The sequence below is a fragment of the Pocillopora verrucosa genome, chromosome 13, assembly GCF_036669915.1.
Source record: "Pocillopora verrucosa isolate sample1 chromosome 13, ASM3666991v2, whole genome shotgun sequence".
Lineage (NCBI taxonomy): Eukaryota > Metazoa > Cnidaria > Anthozoa > Scleractinia > Pocilloporidae > Pocillopora > Pocillopora verrucosa.
In genome coordinates, this window is record NC_089324.1 from 1,140,238 (window position 1) to 1,163,967 (window position 23,730).

Genomic DNA, 23,730 nt, shown 5'->3' on the forward strand with positions numbered 1-23,730 from the left:
TGTGTCCATTTATCCAAATGAGCAGGAGTTGAGCAAAGGCATGCCGGGGAAGGAAGACAAAAACTTGACTCAGGGGGGAGGGGCAAATGGAAATGATAGTAATGGTGTTGAAAGGCATTTGCTCTCTCACATAAGAAAGATTTGTAAAATTATTGTCTGACAGAATATATAATATTTTTCATAGTCTCTGAGTAGTAAAACTTGTTTTGGTCCACGATCGAGAACAATGCTCCCCCTTCTTAGATTTATCCAGACTACCGCACAAAACTCATTCGTGTTAGGTTCTCGTTAGCAAAATGGATGTCACTTTTGTTTTTTTGTTCATTTGTTGTTCGTCGCCATCTTCGTTTGTTTGTTTGTGTGAAGGCTTTTTCTGTTTGCCCGCTGTGTCCATTTATCCAACGTTGATTCGTAGGTTCGTCAAGCTGCTCTCATTTTTATTAGTTTGTCCTTCTGTTCGTTTATTTGTTTGTTCTTGAGTTCGTCAGTTCCTGAGTTCGTCAGCTCCTGAGTTCGTCAGTTCCTGAGTTCATCAGTTCCTGAGTTCGTCAGTTCCTGAGTTCGTCAGTTCCTGAGTTCGTCAGTTCCTGAGTTCGTCAGTTCCTGAGTTCATCAGTTCCTGAGTTCGTCAGTTCCTGAGTTCGTCAGTTCCTGAGTTCATCAGTTCCTGAGTTCGTCAGTTCTTGAGTTCGTCAGTTCTTGAGTTCGTCAAATCTTGAGTTCGTCAAATCGGCAGCTCGTCAGTTCGTCAGCTCGTCATATCGTCATTTCGTCAGTTCGTCAGTTCGTCAGTTCGTCAGTTCGTCAGTTCGTCAGTTCGTCAGTTCGTCAGTTCGTCAGTTCGTCAGTTCGTCAGTTCGTCAGTTCGTCAGTTCGTCAGTTCGTCAGTTCGTCAGTTCGTCACCTCGTCACTTCGTAAGTTCGTCAGTTCGTCATTTCGTCAGTAAGTCACTTCGTCAGATTGTCTGCTCGTCAGTCTGTCAGTTTGTTCGGCAGTGCGTATGTTCGTTGCTGAGGCAGTTCGACATTTTCGTTTGTCGGTTAGTCGGGTTCAAAGGAAATCTTTGCGAATTCCTACATTTGATTTTCATTCGATTCTATTCCTTCAGTTTTTTTTTCATTGTAGGTGAATTCATCATTTCAAGTGGACATTACACCTTAAGTTCGCGCGGCCCAGGCTACCGCTTAATTTGTGAAAACTGTGGACCCCACTTGACGTCGTCAAGAAGATTTGTCTTGGAACTTTCCAACCATTCGCACAGGTGGAGAATACTTCTCGACTCTCTTCCCAAATGGTGGTTTCATTTCGCCTTTACTTGGAGTCGAGAGCATGGTCTGAAGTTCTACAAGAATGGTAAATTAGCCGTGAAGAGCCAAAAGCCGGATTTTTTAAGGAGTGAAAGAAATGCTAAAGACAAAATGACTATTGGAAAACCCAACTCCTTGACTAAGATTTACTCGTATGGAGGGTTCAGCATCGGGCACTTTACTATTTGGTCATACGAGTTGTCTTGGGATAATGTTGAATTGGCTTTTTTGTCTACTCTAACGGAGACAACGTCTTCAATAAAATGCTGTCATGAAATGAAAGGTAAAGTGTGAAGAAAACCTATCTACCTAAGACTATTCGAATTGACTGATGGAATGATTGACATGCTGACAGACCAACAGACTGACGGACTGACCGACTGACAAATAGACAGATTGACAGACTGAGACAGACTAATGAGGAATGAGACTGAATTGAGACAGATTAACTGATGACTGATTCACCAACTGAATGATTGACTGACTCACCCATGCAACCACTTACCCACTGACTCACTCACCCACGCGTCCTCTTACCCATTTACTCGCACGCCCACTCACCCACTAGCGCACTCACCCACTCGCGCACTCACCCACTTACGCACTCATTCACTAACCCACTCACCCTCCAACTCGCTCACTCTCGCATCCACTCACCCACGCATCCAATCACTGACTCACCCACTTACCCACTTATGCACTACCCTCTCACTCTCTCACCCTCTAACCCACTCACCCACTCACCCACTCACCCACTCACCCACGCACCCACTCACCCACTTACCCACTCACCCACTTATACACTCACCCACTTATACACTCACCCACTTATACACACACCCTCTCTCTCTCACCCTCTTGCCCACTCACCCATTCACCCACTTACCCACGCATCCACTCACCCACTCACTCACTCACCCACTCACCCACTCACCAACTCACCCACTCACTCACTTCCTCATACACTCACTCGCTCACAGTCCGAAAACAGACGGCGGCTGACATGGTCCATTATTTCCTAACAAAGTAATGAAAGAAATCATAATTTCTAGCTTAGTTGAAACATTTACATCTTAGATATCTTAACGGGTCATCCCTTTGTTTCCATAGCTGATCCTTGCGTAAAGAATCCTTGTCATAATGGTGCAACTTGTCAGCGGTTGGAAGACACATATAAATGTATCTGCCCGGGCATCAGCCTGAACGGAATCTGCCCGCTTGCTCCTGGTAACCAGTTTTTATAGGCATTTTTATTACCTATTGTTGACAGGGGACATGGAGTTTATTGGTTTTCACGTTGGACTCTGGATCGAGATCTCCGGCTTTGAGCCCAAATCGAGTCACTGCGTTGCGTTCTTTGATAGGTCACTCTCCTTTCACAAAATCCCTTTCCATTCCGGAGTATTTATGGATTCCGGTAAAATGTGTAAAATTTTTGGGGAGGGGGGAGGAGGGAGGAGGGAAGAAGAATGGTTTCTGTGATAATCTGCAAGGGAGTTGAAGTTTCTCTATGCAACTTTGCCCAAATGTCAATTCTCCTCGCTCTGTAATGGGCATTTTCTGCGCTCTTTGTAATGCAATTATCTCGTGCGCATTTCTCCCAAGAAAAGTTACACTGGAATGATCGACGTTTATAACTGGAGTGATTCCTTTGGTTTCCTTTCAGTGCCTTGTGAAGACAAAATCGCTCATTGTTCCCAGTTCGTTCAACAAGATGGATACTGTAAGAATCACAGAAGAAAAATGAGGAGCATATGTCCAAAAGCCTGCAACTTTTGTAATGGTGAGTACAGGCGCTAAGTAGAAGTGTACTCGCGTACTTTGTGTGCGAGAGATCAAACACTTGGGAGAGAACTTCTTCTGTCTCGCGTGTGAATTATCCAAAACTGCGGCACGAATACGACAAATATTGCAAGAGCTTTCACTATGTACAGGAGTATCCTGGGTCTTTACTTAAGTCGCACTTCTGTTTCACTCCTATACTAAAACCATAGACTCGCTTTATTTTCCTGAAATTCTCTTAAAAGGGGTCAAATAACTGACTGTATTGATTCGATTTAACCGTCCTCGTTCCAATGAGTGCCCCCCCTCTGATAAGCGCCGCTCTCATTCCAATAAGCGCCTTTATTCTGTTTCAGTGATAGCACTGCTAGAGTACATGTACCTTGAGATCAACCAAGTTTCATCTTCCTTTAAGCCACTCACTTTGAGCCTCGTTACAAAAACAATGGACTTCGTCACATTCTTTCAACTGTTCTGTCCACGTGAACGCACAGTTCTTTCAAATGAATGATCTCTCTTAAAATTTTGTGACGATCGCTTGGTTGGTCGCTCTAGCAAGGAAGAATCCAGGGACAACAAGTCCGTTTTCCAGTCCTATTGATCCTTTTCAAATAAACATCAGAGCTTTTCCTGCACTTTCTGCTGTTCCTCAAAAAAGAAATAAGCTCCCCCCCCCCGCCCTGAGGTAGAAAAAGTAGATAAGTGTCGTGGGCGCTAATTCGAATCTTTACGGAATTTCAAAACGCCTCTCGACGGGTGCCTCATAGAACTACCCCTGCAAGGATTTATATTATTAAAATCAATTTTTCATAACAAACCTTTTAATGTGATTCCATTAGAGCCCAGTTGCAGAAAACGCTATCCGACGGATAACTCACTATCCAGCGGATGAGTTTCAACAAAATGTGCTGTGCTGTCCTTCGGATAGATTTATCCAGTGGATAGCAATACATATATAGCGTTATTCGACTTAAAACAACCGGGGCCTGACATTTATGCAAAAGCGATAGTCTCCTTTGACTTGGTTCATTTATTTGTTTCCAAAGATTAGTATTTCTCGTTTTTGACCTTTAGGGGTGAAACAAAGTGCAAAGCCCAAAAAACCGTTTCAAACTAAGACGGTTCTCTCTGCTGCTAGCTCGCTCATCTTGTCTCGTACTTCGTTCGCTCGTGTCATATGTGCTATTGTAACAGTCAGTAAAATTTTTGTCGGACCATAGGCATGTTGAGAAAGTTCATGTCTGTATGCATATGCATAACGAGGACCCTACACAACAGTCAATAATTTTAAGTTAGTTTAGAGGAGGGACTGGGTACAGGGAGGAAAACGGAATTGGAAAATTGGAATTGGAAAATTGGAATTGGAAAATTGGAATTGGAGAATTGGAAAATTGGAATTGGAAAATTGGAATTGGAAAATTGGAATTGGAAAATTGGAATTGGAAAATTGGAATTGGAAAATTGGAATTGGAAAATTGGAATTGGGAAAGTGGGAGACTGGGAAATTGGGAAATTGGGAAATGGAATTGTGACGTGGAATTGGGCAATAGAATTGGGAGATGCTGAAGACTTCAGCTTTAAAATTTCAAAATTCATCGTTTAGAATTAATGTTTAGAATTAGTTGTGTACCCTATGTATAGTGAATGAGTTTTAATTTTGTTTTGAGAAACGTTGTCTCTGGCTTGATAGGGAAACGTTTGCAAAGATTTTTAAGGTAGATGTGAACCTTTGTCATCTTAACTGAGTTTGTAAAAGAGGGGATAATTTCAGGACGAATGATTTGCTTCGTTTTATCTCAAATTTGTGCCAGAATCGAGCTGAAAAGTCTGTGGCTAAATTTAAGTTTTCGTCATAATTAAGATGCATGTTGAGTAATCCTAATGTATGTTTTGACGTCTAACCGCTGACTAACAAACCCTGCTTGTCACTTACAAACTAACTTTCTGTCCGGGAGGGACTGTCATCAGAAAAAAAAATCGTCCCTTTCGCCTCACTTCTTGCGTTTCCAATCTACCAGATCAGTTCCGAAACTTTCATCATCCCAGGCTTTTATTTTGATACACTCCATAGAAAATTTCGTAAAATTCTTTACCACACTGATTTGTGTTCTCAGCGCATGTTCGCCTTCTCTCTCGATTCCATATCAAGCCAGGGATGGCGTGAAATTCCGTCCCTATTCCACCCCCTCAGTCCACGTTTGTCACATTTCATTGTGATACTGGCCCCTAAAGTCCTTGCTGTCACGTGACGCTTCTAAACATTAAATAGTAATCCCAATTTCACGTCATTTATTTTTGTTTGGTTTTGTGTTATCGACTGTTTTGTTCCATCACGTTTGTTTGTCAGTTTCTATTGTTTATTGTATATGACAGTCCTTCACACAGTAACATGACATTCACGTGACCATATCTCAATACAGTAACCATTTACATTACTAACTGTTCAGATTAAATTAAATACTTCCATTTGCTAGTTCTTTCGCTACTCAACTCCGCTCTTACTTCTGCAGTGATTACTCATTTTCAATCAAAAACCTGTGCGGTTTTCAGTCACAGCTTTTTTTTCTGCAGTGCACGTTATACATATTTGGAGGTGAATTCTTCTTCAAACTCCTTTTCTTCTTCTTTTCGTTCAGCTTCTTCCTTGTTATCCTCTCCTCATTCATTTCATCCACTCTTCGTTGTGCTCGCTTTTTGTCTTCTCTTTTTCTTCTTCCTCCGCCTTTTCTTCTTTTGCACCAATTCTTTCTCGTTCTCATATTTTCCATCTCCTTCAGGCGCTCATTTTTCCACTTCTTTTAATTTCTTTGTCATGAAGATACATTTACCATTGCTTTCCCTCTTTCCCTCCTCTAATCTGCTCTTCTCTTTACGTTTCTTTTCATTGTGAACACTTCTGTCTCGTTTGTATTCTCTCTCTTGTCTCCTTTCCTTACCCCCTCTATGCATATTTCTTTTAATTCTTAAATTTCTTTTCATTTCTTGATTGATAAATCTTGCTTTAACCAACAATCTTTTTCCTTTGTCCGTCGCCGTCTTCATTTTTTTTCCTTCCTCATCCTACTTGAAAAAGTGTGATCCCTACATGTAACTCTGTAAATCTTACCACCCGCGGCTTCAACTCACGGCACGTGAAATTTTCAATCATGAAACCTGTCGACCACAAGCGGTTTTTTTCCGTATAGATATGTTACCTTCAGGCGGCAGAGGAAATCGCAGCTCTGAATACCCTACAGAGAACGCAAACAAACCTTTTTTCACAAAATCCAAGCTATTTATATGTGCAGATCCATTTAAGAGTAGGAGGTTTTTTTTCAACCTTTATTTCCGGGGGGGGGGGGGGGGGGGGCCCTATCGAAAATTGCAATCGCTCCTTGGAATTTGTTCAGAAACTGAACATACCATACACGGTAACAGAAAATCGTGCAGCTGGCTGCATATTACGTTGCAGGACTATAAAATTTGTCAAATGCAAGTTGTATGGGCACACTTTAGATTTAATTAAATTTCAAACCTACCCTAAAAATTTTAGAGAAAGAGGTCAAACTCTTCAATAAAACGTACAGTGTATCCTCACTCCTGCAAAATCCGCCATTAGAAACTTTAATTTTTGATACGAAGATAGATGCGTAACGAGTGTGTTGTTGGCTATGGCTAGATTCGCAAGCTCGAAATTCATTACAAATCTTACGAAGCGCCTTCTGGTCTTTTAATTCATTCTTTCAGTTTCGAGTTAACAATCGGTTTCGTAATCTTGTTTTCCAATATTCTTTAAATTCTGCGTGTAATTTCTTAGTCTATGAAATATCTTTTTGTAATCAGATATAATTACTAAGAATTGTTCGCTGTGAATTTATTGTTGTGTCTAGAACTTGCAAAAGCCGCAAAATAAATTTTCCAAACGAACGGTTCTCTTTAGAAATAAATAGATGCTCAAAATTTGTGTCCTGAATTTCGGTGAATTTCGATACTTTAGATATCAATAGTACATTTTACTAGTTTATTGTTTCAAATGTTTATTTATTTTTTTCTTTTTTCTTTCGTTTTCGTAAAGTTTTCTCACATCTTTTCGCTTCTTTTCAAATACTCTACAATGTGTTGCATTAAAGCAATCAAATTAGACGTTATAGTGGTTGTACTATTCTACTCAGTGAATCTTTTGTTACCAAAATAGAACATTTCATATTCCATTAGTAGAAGTGTAAGAATCAATTACTGCATCTCGCAAAGTTTAAGAGACAAATTCTTAAAGCCCACGATCCAATTTAGATAGGGAATAGACTCGAGGTTTTAGAGTTTGCATCGAGAAAAAATTACAATTAAATGAAACAGATTGCCCAGTTGAGCCAAATTGATGGCTGTCGCCGTGCGGATAATTTGCGAGTAGCATATTTTGGTCACGAAAACCCTTATCTCTCCGAAATGTGCTTAAATTCTGTTATTTAGATCTTGGAGATTTCCTCGCTAAATGGATTCTTTCAAAGTTGAATTTTAAACAACAAAACCCAAGGGCTCGGTAAAAAATAAATTACTAGTTTTAGGAAATATATGTCAGTTTCTACTTGATGTCGGGCCCCAGGAAATGAGCTAAAAAAATTAGCCGCTGTCACTACTCGAAAAGAAAAGACATTTTAATCGGAATTTTAAACCATGACAGCTAAGAAAACTCATGCGATGAGGGTATCCTTCGACAAATTTATTTAAAAATGACAAAAAATTGAAATGTCATGTCAAAATGTTTACAAATGAGACGAGTAAATTTATTCCTAAATCCCTAGTGTTGTTTCGTGCACCATGTATGAAGAAAAGAAAGACGAAATTGCTTTCCTGTAATTTTCAATGAAATTTGTCGACAATTTGCCTTCTTATGCTCTGATAATGTGGATAATAACTCATGGCGAATTAATAAACTAATATTATGAAATAGATTTTAATTACATCGGGAGTTCCACGAAAAGATCTAAATGCATTTTTAAAAAGGATTTAAACGAAGTAGAAATTTGTCAAAATAGGTCATTCTGCTATCTCCCAGAGAGAATCTTTCAACTTATTGTGTTGTTTGCGAGTTCTTAAAGGATTTTTTACCGAATGATAGCAACAAATTCGTTTTCCTAAGTTGTGAAAGAGTATCCGCCCTCGCGTTTGGCATAAAGAACAACTGAATATTTAATCAAACTAGTAAATCATTTTTTTTCGAATTTCCGCATGTATATTTGTCTTGTTTTTTCCGGTCCGTGTGGTTTCTTGTTTGGTTATAAACTCCATTATCTCTGCAGCAATCACAATTAAGAGATTTTATTGGCAGGGAGAAAAACGCTGAAGCAACTAAAATCACACGATGAAATTACTTCGATGTGAAATGCAGTCGTAATCAAGGGAGCTGTTTCGATGTCGCGAAGCATGTTATTGGTCAAAATGCAGTCGCCACCTGTTCTAAGAATTAGTCGTGTCAATCAGTATTGTTTACTTTCCAGTGTGTTTGAATAAGAGGAGACGGTTAATAACTCGATATTGTGTTGGCAGTGTTTTTCTGTACTAAAGTTCAGCTATTGTATCATTTTTCGCGGCGGGTGAAATGCACCGGTTTTCAATGAAGAGCTAGAGTGTGTACTTTCACGCAAATTTGGTGTCAACGAAAAGTTAAGAATGTTGAAGTAAGCAGCAAGATACTTGGATATGTTGTCCTTGAAAACTGGACTAAGTAAGAAGTCAGTTTGCGCGTGGGAAATCGTCCGAAGCTGTTGTTTGTGCGGATTTATCTTCCTTGTTCTGTTGCCGATTTCTGCTTGCGAACCTTCTAGCCTTACTTACGCGATATTACTGATACCTCCATTCTTTTGCCACTGCAATCTGTGCTTTTTACTTCAAAGCCAACTCTCTCTGGCGTAGTACCTCGACAAAGTGTTCGTTCGTCTCAAGAGCTATCAGGCTTGGAAACTGTTATTAATTCTGTTAACGATGGATATATTTCTCAATTTGGTGTCCTCACAGGAGGCTCCGAAAAACCAACACGCTCAACGCAAGTGTCGTCGTCCGCGAGTGTTAAACGAATGTTCGACTCTCAGAAGCAACACCACGCAGTCAAATTGTGGGAGAAACACTTCAAAGTGAAAACCGCAGCGCTCAGAGTACAAGAGAAGGAGGTGAAATTTCTATTGAGTCAAAAGCATCGTATACGAAGCATAGATCAAAAATGGCATCCATTTTGAGCTCGAAACCCGTAGAAGCAAGCGACATGAGAGACAGCAGCCGCTCACGATCAGGATATGAAATGATCAGCACATTTGATAAGAGAGTTATCATTAGCACAAAAACATCATCTTCGTTCAGTGATTTTACACCTAAAGGTACTACAGTCATGTCTATTACACCAACGTTTTTATTTCAGAGTTCTTTTAAGCAGCGACGTAATTTGTCAGAAATCGCGGGGTTTTCGTCAACGATATTGCGCCCTCATGAAAAATTCACCGCCTTGATTTCCGCATTGACCTCCAATTTGCATGTTACAGATAGCTTGCTTGGCAAAAGTGATTTATCACCGGGAAAAAATCGCAGTAAATCAACATTTTTGTCGTATTATTCTTCAGGTGATAAGACCCGAACACATAGCATGTCGACGGATCTAAAGCTTCACAAAACTTCTCAACATTCGTCAGCATCCAGTTCACATACCGCGGTCATCAAAGAGTCTTTATCAATCACAAGTGTCACTACGTTTCAAGATTCAAGTACCCCCATTCCGAAAGTTTCATCATCGATAACTCTTATTAAAAGTACCGATGAATGTACGCTAAACTCACTTTCGACATCAAGACATGTCAAACACACGAACACACCATCTCTGACAGAAATGCCTGTGAATTCCATCAAAACTACATCAATAATCTCGCTTCCCATAGCAACAACTCATTTTTCATTTACCTCAGCTCAGACGTCGCTTTTGTCTACGGTCGCTGTGCAAGAGAAAGCTCCATTAACTTGTAACATAAATAATGTCACTTGCGTTTGTTTTAATTGCGGTGAAGTACGTCAAAAGGAAGGAATTTGTTGTATGGATCTTGTCGACAATAGGAAAACTCAACAAGGAGTTCACATTAATATGATTAACATTACAGTTGAGATCTTTTATCCTAAAGTACATGTCGTTTCGAAGATTATCGAAGGAGTGATTTGGGAATCGTGCATGACGAACTCATCCCTTTGCCTAGGTGAAGAAAAGTTCTTTGAGGCCAAACGTGTTCGTAAGAAGCGTTTGGCACAAAATTTTTTCTTCAATGACGACTCTCTGTCGGATATTCTAAGGATAAAACGAGATTCAGAATTGGGTCATCATAGCTCACAAATTCATGCATCATCAGTTAATAACGGAGCACTTCGTCCTGATATTAAACCCTCTAAAATCAATATCACCCGGGTAGATGTGATAATATACAGTATTTACTCCGTGGCCGGGAATCCAAGTGCAGTTGGAACGGCCTTTTACGTCACGGTGACGTCACTTAACAATGGAACCAATCACACGCAAGTTCTTGATGGCAAAGGTTTACTACAAATTCTCAGGAACAAGAGAAATGTTCTTGAGAATAAATTAAATATAACTATTGACTCATTCTCAGCTACCATGTCATCTAAAAGCTTGACGCCCTCTTCAACATTGGTTCTTAACCCCTCTGCCCCAAGCAGGAACCTACAGACACCCTTACCCTTCCCTGAAGGTAAGGAAGTTTTCTTTGGTATAACGTGTTGACTTCGGGAAACGGGAACAGGGTACCGGGTGCAGGTAGTTAGAGGTACCAGGAATGAATGAGAGAGTGGAGACAGAAGCATGTGGTGTAGGCCTAAGGACACTTCAATTCCAATAAAACTATTTATAGAAAGTCTTTCGAATAGAAGTCTGTTCCGAAACGTGTATATGAGGTTTGATCTCGATCTGATGTTCGTCTGATGAGTGAAAGGTATAAAATGTCGGAGAGCGAAGACTTAGTATACTTTGATGAAAGAAGGTACAAAGTAGTTCTTGAGCCAGAATTCTAAGTGTGGTGCGGAGAAACAGACTTTCCTGTCCGTCAAGAAATTAAAACAACTATATTGGAATGGGCTTCTTCTGGCCAACGCTCCGACTGTTCTTCCCTGTTTCCTTTTTATCTCCTATGTCCTCTTGTTGACATTGTGCCTCGTTTTCATTTTGTTGTTTCAATTTCAGTCAAGGAACCGGTCATTTTTTATCGAGGGAAGGGGGGAGGGGGGAAGGGTGGTTCTCTGTAATATTCTTCTAATCCCCACTCATTGGCAGTTAAAGGCAGTCAGTTTTCCCTAGTCCCCCGATCCCCCAATACTTTGTTGGCGAATGATAATTTCCCTGTTCTCCCTGAAAACGATATGATCCCTCCAAATTCCCACCCTCCCCCCCCTCAAGCCTTTAAAAATGACTGGTTTAATAGGACCTGTGATTATTTGTCTCTTAAAAACATCTCTCAGATATTAAGAATTTTTGTTTGGCATTTTTCATACTATGCTGCGAGGAATTGATTCTTACCTTTCTTAGAGTCTCTTACAATTTTGTACAAGGGCTCGGGTAAGGTAAATGACTAACAACACTGTTACGTTCTTCAATAACATTCGAAGTATGGAATAGGTCATGGATGATTGAAATTGGCTTTTCGTCAGTCCTTGACCAAGCCTGTGGTCAATCATGTTTCAGGGGGCTCAAAATGTCTCGTTCATAAGTTTTGATTGGAGGAGGTCGGTCCATTTTGATTGTATCTTTTAAATTGCCTCCACGGCCACGATTGATGGCAGGATGCGTCAAATCGCAAGTTTGGCTCCTAACTTTAGAGTTATCAAATGTTCTTGAAAGGCGCAGGAAGCAGTGAATGCAATGTGTGGTTTTTCAGAATGATGTTTTTCTGTTTCAGTTCCAACCTCCGCCGTGCAGGGAAGCACGGATGGGGATGACGACAAAGGTATTTCCCAGGGCTTGCTCATCCTCATTATCTCCGCAGCTATCGGGGGCCTGGTACTACTCGTTGTTTTATCCGTGTTCATATTTACTCGCTTTTACAGGTCAGTGGAAATCCTAAGACGTCTGTGTTGATAGTGAAGATGCAGTTTACTCGTTTTTGAGGGGGGTGGAGGAAGGGGGACAGGGTGCTCTAACAGCTCTTCTGCACTAAAATTTTCATGAATCTTTGCTATTATATTTTTGTTTTCGTGTGGGTATTCCTTTGATTTTGGTGTTTTGGGAATACTTTCCTGCTAAACTTTATCATTCCATACCTTGAAAGCCAAGTCTGGGAATGAAATTGAGTATTTCGACACAAACGTGTATACGGCCGATTACTCGTGTTCTGGATTATGGACAGAAATATCTGGGTAAAGGTCTAGTGTCATTGCGTTATGTTCTTTAGCAAAACGCCATACTTTCATGGTACTCCTCAGCATCCTGGAGAATAAATAGGTACCGATTAACTGTTAGGTAAATCTGCAATATACTGGCGGAGGAGGGTAGTTTGTGCTGTACTAGCATCTCATTCAATCTTTTCTTCATAAATGCGAATAGTTGGTGCACTTGTCGTTGTGTTATTGCAAGAACTGTATGTCTTTGTGTCATCTTAAAATGTGGTCGATCTTAAGGGAGGTTTAGGGGACTACGAAACCTTTCCCTCGACTCTCTCATAGCAAAGATTTACCCAGTTCTTGTCTGACACTTAAATGCTGGTAAATTCTTATCAACTGGCTCATTTTATTTGTAAACCGCAGGTGAAGAGGGGACCCCCCCTCCCCCCCTCTCATCATCAAGTATTCCTGGATCTGCACTTGAATATAAAAATGAAATAATGAATAAGATACAATCAAGAAAGGGATTAGATTCTGTATTAATAAAGTTCAATGTGACCTCCTTGGGTCGTGGTGCTCTTTATATTCTTCCTGTTTATCCAATTCCTCTTTTTTTTCAGACAAAGAAAAGGAGAGTTCGTACCAGACAAGAATTACCCCACCCCTCACAGTAAACAAAATGGTGAGGCAGTGGATGTCGACGACGATGTCGATAACATTGCGTCATTTAATGACGTCATAGACCCGTCCACTCCTCGCATCACAGATGTTCCTCACAAACCCACCAGGGCCCAGTCTTCTTCAGGAGGGGGTCCAGGCGGCGCTAAAAAATCAAAGAAGCCAATGGGAGTAAAAGTCACATACAAACCACCCAAGTGGGACTAGTTGATAAGGCAGGTGAGGTTTGACACGCGAGCCAACTAACGCACGTCGCCAGAGCTGACTCCAGTTTCTATAGCACGAATAGTCCATACTAGGAAATTTTCCTTCCATGTTGCATGGTAAGGGTTAAACCCGAAGGCTGCTGGTGTGCAACTGCTATGTAACGCTTGGAAGGAAGAGTTCTGGACTGGACTTTTGCATTAAGGAATCAGCTGTATTATTCTACCCCTTGAATGCCAGTCCATCTCAGATTTCTCCTCTCCTCTAACTCGTCCTGAGTTCATATTAGGCGGCTCAAGCTGCTCCGGTAGTGACGCCGTAAAAAATGGACTTTCGTCAAAGAATTTCGTCCAAGGTTCGAACGGCGCTAAAGCCTTCCTACCGTTCCTCGAAATAGCATAGCATGTGATGACAGTGTTTAGCAACAGAGATAAACGTAAATAATTTGCCTTCAGAATTCCCGTTCACAAATACACAAAATTTGGCGATATCACCTTGATTATTTGTTAATCTCCCAAGAATGGCCAGGAAATGTAATAGTTTTAAAACGCATATTTAGGGCCGCTTATTAGATCGTTGTGGTTGGAATCCTGCTTTGTTTTAACCCTTTAACTCCAATGAGTGACCAAGAGAGAATTTCTCTTTACAATTTCAATACAATATTAACCAGATAAGTGTTGAGAATAAAGAAAAATATCAATTTGGGATAATTAGTTGACCCAATACTAAATTCTCTGAACTAACCCTATAAGATTTGTATTGTTGACAGTAAGGAGAATTACAAATTTGATCTGGGAGTTAAAGGGTTAAGTCTTCCATCCTGCTTTGAGAGACCCTCTTTAATGGGCGTGAAAAATTTTTCTACCGTTCGTTGGAGGAATTTTCTTTCATTAAAACTGACATTTTCTCATTGGTCGGGAAAGTTTCCATGAGATTTGTAAACCCCCCCCCCCCCCCCCCCCCCATTACCTGTACCTGTGCATCCATAGTCCAGCGCCTAAGAAACCTTCTGCATCTTTCATGTTTCATACATAAAGTTCACATTTCTCCTTTTTCAGAAAATGTCAACAGGGAATGCAAACGAATACAGGTCATGTTGCAGAGACATTTTGCCCCCTGAAAGGATTGGAAATTTACAAACCAAACTCCGGTCAGCCGGACAGTCCCGTACATCTCTAGAGAACGCTAACTTAGTTTACCAACCATTCGGAGACGAGAACTTACGACCATGTGACCAGAATGGACCAATCAGTGACGGGACGACATTCATTTTTTTTCACGCTCACTGCTTGTTGATCCATTTTGGTCTCGTGGTCGAAATAAGCGATTCTGAATGGTTGGTAACTTGAACCAATCACAGTGCCTTCGTTCTGCCTCCAAAGAACTTACAGTTTCCTTAAAGCTGTTTGCAGTCTTTTTTGATGTTACGTAGCAATAAATGCCGGGCATTTTTTTTTATTATTATTTCATCAAAATACGGGATAATTTCGACTTTGAAGGCAGACTTTTTAATACAAAAAAAAGGGAAAGGGAATGATTTTGTTGTCCTTTTTGCTAAGCGAATATGCAAAATGCCTAGAATTTGAGTAAATTAAACCACGAAATTTAATTATGCAAAATACGTTTCTCTGGAGAAACCGCGATATTATTGATAAGAACATGTTTTTTCTTAATATAAAGTGAATAATTACTCACTATTCAGCGAAGAATTTTCAATTGTTTTGATAACTAGTACTAGCTTTTTTTTATCCAAATCATTTAAAATTGTTAAAATTCAAGCCACTTGTCGTTGCGAATCTAAAATAGCGAAGTCAATGGACAAAAGGCAGTAGCTTTGTTGTGCACAATTATCTTTGAATATCTAAATAATGATGCGTAATTCACCTAATTTCCTTGCTGTAAACCGTCGTGGTTTATTTTGTTCTGTTTTGCCAATCAGACTGACAATTTTTAAAATCAATTGACCGCTGCTTTAACCCATGAAGAACTCCATGATATTTCTCAGTTACAAAGTTAAGAAGAAGTAAAGTGAAGGTGTTTACCGAAAGTTTGAACGAGAATGTAATTTCCAAGAGCAACGCCCTTTCAAAAGAGAAATTTGATCGTTTTTCTCACAATAGTACTTCAATAATAAAAGAACTTTAACTTGAAGGTTAAAATCAAATCTAATTAATACAGATGTTTGTTAAAATCTGGCAATAAACCTAAAATCTGACAAGGCTGAAGAAAGGATCATTGTCAGTATCTCAGCAACTGAGCACCTACCCCTCTCCCTAACAAAACATTAAACTTAACTTATTATCAGTTGGCTGTTGTTGGGCTAGGGAGGGGTAGGTGCCCAGTTGCACAGATACTGACATTAATCCGAAGGAAACATGAAAAAGGGACTGTGGATATGTCTATTTGGGAATATCTGGTGAGGGATTTTCTTCAGAAACTCAACAACATCTCGTTTTTTAACCTTTAAACTCCCAAGATCTGATTGTTAGTTCTCCCCTATAGCTGCTAAACATTTCGTTGTAAATTATTCGCTAGAATTTAGTGCAAGATCAAGATAACAACTTCTGCCCCATAAGTTTGAGTATTCTCGTTACCTGTTTGCTAAATTACATTATTATATATAATATTATTATAGGGAGACGTTACATGTTAATCACATCTAGGAGTTAAAGAGATAAACCGCTATTGCATCTGATGTTCTCTGGGATTTACTATTGTCAATTTTCCACGTAAAATATACTTATAATTTGAAAATTTTTCAGTGAAACCTTGAATTTTTATAAGTGATTATGAAAAATTATATTTTAAATTTTATCAGTTTTCAACACTGATTTCTGATCCTTTTTAAAAGGTTGCGTCACGGCTGTCTGAGTTAATACAAGTGTGAGCTAACTTCGCGTTGTGACATGAACAATAATTAAAAATTGAAAAATTTTTAAATTTCTGCATCTCCTGTTGATCAAGAGCATATACAATAACTGACTTAAGTTTATATTTTAGCTGAATTATACACGCATTCTGATTGGTCCTTATGATCTATTGAAGGATAGATGACGTCACCTTTAACAAGATTTTGCTTTTTTATCATATAGAACAAATTGATTCCATGTTGCCGTGGGTCAGTACAGTAGTAGATCACATAAGACGTCGATCGTTTTTTCGAATTTCTCCGAAACGATTTGGATCTTTAGGGACCTTACGCAAACTAAGACGCGCGACGACGGCAACGAGGAGGTGGCAAGACGGAATATCTAATGGACAGAACAATAGCCTAGCACGTGCGTTTTAAAACGTTGCGTGTTTCTTAGCCTCCTCTGCGAGACAACAGCGTCAAATCTTATAGGTTTGTTTGAACGGAATCGACGGCAAATTATGCTTTTGCTCGCATAAGTTATCCGGAAGTTGAGATGTGGCGAAGGAAGAGACGGTAAACACATCCAACCATTCGCAAAATTCTAACTCAAAATATAACTTCATTTTGTAATTGACGTCCTCATCGGCGTTGCCGTTCAGGCTGCATAAGGTCCTCACTAATGACACCACTTAAACGTTTACAATTCGCACCGTTGAAGATTACTTTAATTTGCAAAATAAGCGATCACCTAATCTCTCGTCTCAGTGTTTTTTAGTTTTAGTGGCCACGGACAATAGACTAAAACCTCAACTCCATTAGGGTTTTCTCCTAATTAACAATAACGATACGTTGTTTACTGTCTATGCCTTGACCTCCGTAAATGTAGATTTTGGTGTCTGAAAACAAATATACCCCCTCAAAGATTCCTGTTATAGAGGACTTCCTTGAAGCGACTAACTTTCCAAAACACCTTTCACCGTAAATGTTTATCAGACTTCAAAGCGACACGCCGCCGTCAAAACAACTAGCTGACCCATTTAACTTCACCTCCGCACACAGTATAAGAAAATTGTTTTTCATGGAAGTGTTCGGGGCTCCAAGAGTACTCCTGGCATTTATTCACTTTAAAAGTAAACAATTAAAACTAAGCTGCATGATGAATTAGGCAAAAAAATCAAAGTCGAGTACGCCGTATCTTCCAAAAGTAACTCCTCAAGGAATTGTCAATAATACATTGGTGCCCTTTCAACTTGACGTTCCATAATCAATCGGGGCAGAGTTTCTCAAAATAAATAAAAACTAGAACTAATTTGATTATCGTAACTGTAACATGTAAATACACATTTTGGAGTCCTGATAAAAAGTGACCATTATCCCAAGAAGGGAAGAGGATATACAAAGCCATTAGCCATTGACACTTAAATTAACTTCCTCTTATTTCTACCTATACTCGAATTCGCGCTGTATTAATAATGAATACTGTCTACTGCTAGCATCTTCTCAATTTTCCCGAAACAGCATAAAAATTGATCCTTAAAACTGAAAATTCAAAACAAATTTTCGAATAAGGAACTTAATGCTTTCAGTTTTGGTAAGCGGGTCAAATGCTCCTTTTTTCTGCTTTCGAACGACGAAAAATAAACTTTGACAATATAATCCTGAATTAGCCATATGCTTTTTATCATTTTACTCAAACAGCGATTTTTAGTAGGGAGCATCAAGTGGAAAGATCTGTTTTAGGCGTAAATCTATTTTTGTTAAATGTTACACCTTGAACCAGGATGATTTTAATTTAATAAAAGTAAACTACTCCTTGGAAAAAGTCTGAATTTATTACTTCTTACAAAACCTTTCAGCTTTAGACAGTATTTCTTTGTACTTGTGTTATCTCTTCATTCATGTGGGAGGGGTTCAGCCCGAAAAACAAAGTAGCGTGTAGCAGTTATGCACAGTTTGAAGAAATTGGAATCGAAAAAGAACACACTTCTCAAATGAAGTAATTTATTCGAAAAATACTCGCGTGCGTAGGTGGGTCGAGTGAAGTCGGTTAATGTAAGGCTGGGGGCCAATATGAGTTATCAACCGGCAAATAAATGCATGCGTAGGCCGTAGAATGTACGAAAAAACTAAATGATGACCTACAACAGTTCACTTTACAGTCATAAAATGAGTTTATATGCCTTGAAGTGCTAGAAGTCTCTTGTAGATTGAGTGCATTCAGATTTCAAGGGTGTTCTTTTGTAATAAATTGATGTGATATATTTGAACCTCCAAAACAAAAGAAGCAGTAAACAATCTTGTAATTTAAAAGGGAAACTTCTGCGAAAGTGAAATCAATGCTAAGGGATATCGGTGCGTTTGGATATTTCATTTCATTTTTTTCCGTTTTTCGCATGCTGTGGAAAACAAAACTGCTCTCAACCTGAGTACACAACAATAAACTACGGAAGTAAAATTCAGATTGCAAATGGCGAAGTGGAAAATTAGCACGAGCTAACTGTAATATAGCACCTTTAATTTAAGATGTGATAATAACAGCACTGTGCTTGTGTAACTTCTTTTATGTTTAAGTTAAACTTACTGGGTCATTGGACGGTCTTAAGCCAATAAAGAACTCGAGTCAGCCAATGGTCTTTTGAAGTTTTGCCAAGGTTTGAATAAAAGGTATAATACATGTACATGTGGCACTTTATGTTTTATATTTTTTCGCCTTCTGGGTTCTGAAACAATCACCTCTTCAATCTCAATACTACATCTTCGTGTAATGTAGACAGTGAGTGACTGGAATCATATTTATACTCTGTAGAGTCTTAACCACACCTGAACGCTAGGTGTATTTGCTATTAAATCCTTTTGGATATAAGGAGCAAATTTACATCGAAGGTTAAAAATGAAACGAAAAAGGCTACTACACAGATTACTTACAATTCGCCCTATTGGTGAAAGAGTAGGCAAGAAAGATTTTATGATTCAAATTACTTGCTAGACATTTCGAGTTGTTAATTATTGATGCTCGGATAATTACAGTTTGAGACAATCTGATTGAATAAATGCACTACTAAGAATGGTTCCACACCTTACTCAGAATATACCTTGACTTTTACAAGTCCTAATTTTTCACTTAATTGCACGAGTGCGACCAGATAATGTGAGGTATTTATTGTTTCAAAAGGGCAATTCCGCGTGGCATTTTACCCAAACGCAGCCAAGACTGTTGGAGAAAATAGAAACGATTGTTGTCAAATATTTTCTTCCGAAAACTTCTTAGAGCATTCCCAATTGTCTATCTACAGAATTTGATCAAAAGAACTCAACAAACACTCTTGCCTTGAGCTGTTTATCGTATTCCTAAGCTTTCCTTTTTCTTTCCATTTTTTTTAATTCCACCTCGTGCATTTAGTTTTTTATCAATTATTCTGTTCGGCGTAGCCGAATATTTATTTACTGTTGTTATTCAGCACCGAATTGTAAAAGTTCAATTACATTTTCCGCGAAAAGTTTAATTTTTATCCATGTAAGAGCGCTGAAGCTGTAATCATTGATGTGCTTGAGAGTAAAATTAAATATTCAGTTTTAATAAGTTTAGTCTAAATCTCAATTTTCCGGTTTTAATATTTAATGCTTTCAGAAAGTGAAAAAAAAAGAAAAACAAGAAAGGTTCTCGTGAGAATTTCTTCCTCCGAAATCCCTGTAGTTTCAAATTTCACGCCAAAGTGGAAACGTTCAAGTGAACAATTTATTCAAGGAACCCTTAACAGCATCTCTAAAAAGCTTTGTGTTAAAATCTTTCATTTAAAATTTAAAGGCATTGCATGAAAGAGATATCTCCATGCATTTTTAAGCTCTCTGAGGTTTTTATTACAGGATAAATTAACCACTTTTTATTAAAAATTGGAAGTATACAATTCTCATGGTTTACAAGATTAATCTAACGTTTCCGCTATGAATAAATAAATAAGGAACTTTTGACGTCATTTCAAATTAATTTAGTAGGCCTTATGAGGAGCATTTGAGCCGAATTTGGTCAAATTGTGATAATTTTGACCAAAAGCTGACGGTATTTTTCCAAATCTGACTTTTCTTAAATTAATAAATAATTTTCTGCGTCATACAAAACTTATCTCGACCCAGCTTATCAGCAAAATGTACGAAATGGTGAACAATTATCTCTTGTGGACCAAATAGAACTATGATTTTAGAAATCTGAACATGGAATCTCTTCCTAGCTGAAATACTTAATCTTCAAAACTTGATAGGCATTTAAAGCTGCCCGTATCGTTCCCCATTTTCCTGAAAAAAATCCTCAAATAAACAGATAACGATTCCGTGTCTAAGCCAGCAAAAGACATAAACCACTCTTTATGTGAAAGAAAGAGGTAATCTCCAAGAACATTCACACAGTTTAATTAATCAAAACCCAGCGCTACTGCAAATTAAGCGTAAGAACCTGGAACTGAATACTGTTTACATTTCAAACTGCTGTCACTGCTAAAGCATTGCGATTAGCTTCCTGATTGGGAGTGTTCCGCCCCGTGTCCGTGTTTGGCGAGAGAGTGGGAAGCATTGTATCCAAAAGTTCAGGCAAATCTCCACTTAATATGTTCGAGTGAGTCGTCCTCGTTCGGAAAATTCTCGGAAGGCTCCCTCGACTTTCAAACGATTGAGTTCGCTGAAATGAACCCCGTAGCCGACGACTTAGCTGCCTGGCCAACATTCTGTCAGCTTGAGAAACACTTTTTTCCCTCATGGAAATTCTCTCCAAAATGTTTCTAACAGGCGTTAGGTCTTCGTCGGTAACTCGACAGCACTTGGTGATAAAGGCTTTAAAAGCCACGCGAAATTCCTCAATACAGATACTGTACACTATTGGATTCGTGCAGCTGTTTGCGTATATTAAAATTTCGCCCCATACATAAACTTGGCGCCCTGCTTCGGGAAAATCCTTGTGAAAGTCAGTAAGAAGCCAGAGAATATGATTTGGAAGCATGCATACTGCAAATATTAAAACAACGACCACCATCATTCGAACAACTTTCGATACGTCGCGTTCCTGTACCCGGTGGGCCGGTGTGAGGTGACTGCGATTAATCCGTAACTGTCTCGCAATTTTCACATAAGCCAGAGAAATTATAGATAAAGGAATAACATACTGAAAAATAAAAATAAACCAAGTGTACAAGCGACTATGGAGCGTAGACCATTTCTCAACACAGCGAGAATTTTTTGTCGTTAATACGGTTATATATGGCAAGACGAAAACAAAGGAGACAGCCCAAATGACAGCTATAGTTACTTTTGCCCATTTACGTCCTCTCTGCATCCTCATCGGGCGTGAAATGGCGGTATATCGGTTGTAAGCGATCGCTGTAAGTGTTCCTACTGAAGCGAAAGTGCACATGGTCATAATCGGATAGATGACGTGGCAAAGGAACTTTCCAAACGGCCAGACATAGTCGTTTTCTTGCACAGCAACATCAAAAGGTATACAGACTATGGTCACCGCCAAATCTGCTACCGCTAAGTTCATGATGTAGAAGTTTGTTGATGTGCGGAGTTTTTGCTGTCGATAAACGACCAGACATACTAATGTATTCCCACTAATACCTATAATAAAAATTGTTGCGTACAATGTCATCTTAACTGTTCTTAGCGTCTCCGAATCGTTTGGTGAATTTTCTACCACTCCAGTTGTGTTATTCATAACAATCTGGTCTCGCGTAAATTCCACCAAAGATTTCTGCTTTAACTTGATACACTTCAAGCCCTTTGAAAAGAAAGTCGTGCCCCTCACCTCGATGAGCTGTAAACTGGTCGAGCAGGTAAACAGTTCGAGAAATGTCGGAAGAAAGTCTAGAATTATCGTAAATTGTTCGCTCGTGGTCTGTTAATTGTCTCGACGCGAGAATTTGTTCAGATCGGTTTCTAGATCTTAACGGTTTTATATAAGCTAATGGTTTTTGTATGGCAGAACGGACTGAAAACGTGTCAATCAATCACACTTGTCAAACACAAGTGGAAAAAAACCCTCGTGTGAAAACGCATTTTAGCCTTCAAGAGCTTTTACAGTCCTATAGAGAATTAATGTAAATATCTTTCCTCTTGGCCTCAAGCTATAATTAAGAAAACTTGTCAATGTCGTGACGAAAAACGGTGCATTTGCGAATTTTTTTAACGGTTATGAAATTCTACAAAATTAAGAAATACGATGATGATTTTTAAGGTTAAACATGACGTTGAAAAGAAGGTAAGAACAAGAATTAAAATTACAACAAAAACAACTAAAATTTGAGAGCAGCTTTCACTCGTTGGCCACATGTTGATAGTTTCTGAATAGGAACATGTACGCTCGAATTTCGCATAATTGAATCGATGTTTATTCTAAAACTGTTTGGTACCGCAAAAATGTTACAGATACGAACCAAATTTGAAAGTACACGTTTTTTTTTGTTTTTTTTTGTTTTTGTTTTTTTTGTTTTAAGAAGAGCGAAATCCTACAGAGAGTCAAATTTCCGCGACAGAAATTCTAGTTTCAACTGAGTAAACAGGTGAAAACTTAACGAGTCTCCGTAGTAGGCAATTAATTTTGTCGGATGCCACTAAGAGAATTTCCTACGGATTACTTAATACTCCGGTTGGACCCTCACTTGAAGGTTCCGCTGTGACACAGCCAAGGCGCTGACCGCGCACTGTGAAACTAAGACACGATTTACATTGTGAAAGAATTTAATATCGGTGTTTGTAATTTTGGAATACACCATTTGGCTCCTAGGAATTTGCATTTTGTCAGCTTCAAAGGATAAATTTAGCTTTTTTTCCCCAACAGACGCCTTTAAAGTTGTATGCAAATACGTGGAAAATTCGCTCAAGGAATAAAAATTTCATGGAAGTGTTTGGAATCGGATTCTCCAGAAAAAGATACAATAGAAAGTTCGAATTAATTACATCACAAGTTGAATCCGTATCCTGAACTGAAATTTACCATAACAGAAAGCCGTAAAAATGGAATTTGAGTTTACTGATTTCATGAGGGGATTACACGCACAAGCAAATTAATTCAGAAATTGACATAAAGGGAATCAAAAGCTTTAGGCCAGCTTTAACATACATGCTACTGCCGATTTGTTTTTTCAATCCCAGCATGATATTTCGAGTTATCTTACCTCGACTTCGACTTAAGAAGCAACAAATATATATTTTTAAATATTTTTTTTCTAAAGAAGCATCATTATTGTTCAATTTTAGTAGAATTTAACTTTGCGAATCAGTCGCTCATTCACAATTCAAAAATATTTGAGCATTTGAAATGTATTCGTAGAGCCGTTGATCATTTTTTAGTTTCTTGAGAAACGTTAGTGTAAGTTGCTACCTTAAGTGATATGTGAATACGTCAACGTATGCGTAATGGTATTTTTTGTATCTGTTTTTGACACTAAAACATGTCAACAGTTGGTGATAGCGGAAGCAGGTTTCTTTATTTTTATTCATTTGTTTTTTTTTTCATTTACGTGGAATTTTAAGTCCCGCCTTAATATTCTGTTGGCGATGATAGACCCCCCCCCCCCAATCCA

At 38.8% G+C, this 23,730-nt stretch overlaps 1 protein-coding gene and 1 non-coding gene across 2 annotated transcripts in view; one reads left to right on the forward strand and one right to left on the reverse strand.

Moving 5' to 3' along the window:
- The window catches only part of LOC131789508 (uncharacterized), a 38,398-nt gene extending 20,516 nt beyond the window's left edge, over nt 1-17,882 (forward strand). The window contains exons 11-18 of the transcript XR_010715996.1: nt 1,127-1,591; nt 2,419-2,535; nt 2,975-3,091; nt 9,082-9,437; nt 9,678-10,805; nt 12,006-12,153; nt 13,047-13,323; nt 14,367-17,882. This is a non-coding gene — a transcript (uncharacterized protein). The remainder of the gene's footprint in view (nt 1-1,126; nt 1,592-2,418; nt 2,536-2,974; nt 3,092-9,081; nt 9,438-9,677; nt 10,806-12,005; nt 12,154-13,046; nt 13,324-14,366) is intronic.
- Nucleotides 17,883-20,220: 2,338 nt separating this feature from the next.
- Nucleotides 20,221-21,863, reverse strand: LOC131789565 (somatostatin receptor type 5-like). Its single transcript, XM_059106719.2, has one exon. It carries the CDS (start codon nt 21,861-21,863, stop codon nt 20,634-20,636), a length of 1,230 nt encoding a protein of 409 aa, XP_058962702.2. The 3' UTR covers nt 20,221-20,633.
- Nucleotides 21,864-23,730: the final 1,867 nt, after the last annotated feature.

Coding starts and splice junctions, on each gene's coding strand:
- LOC131789565 (XM_059106719.2), bottom strand. CDS start 21,863: ATGAATAACACAACTGGAGTGGTAGAAAATTCACCAAACGATTCGGAG.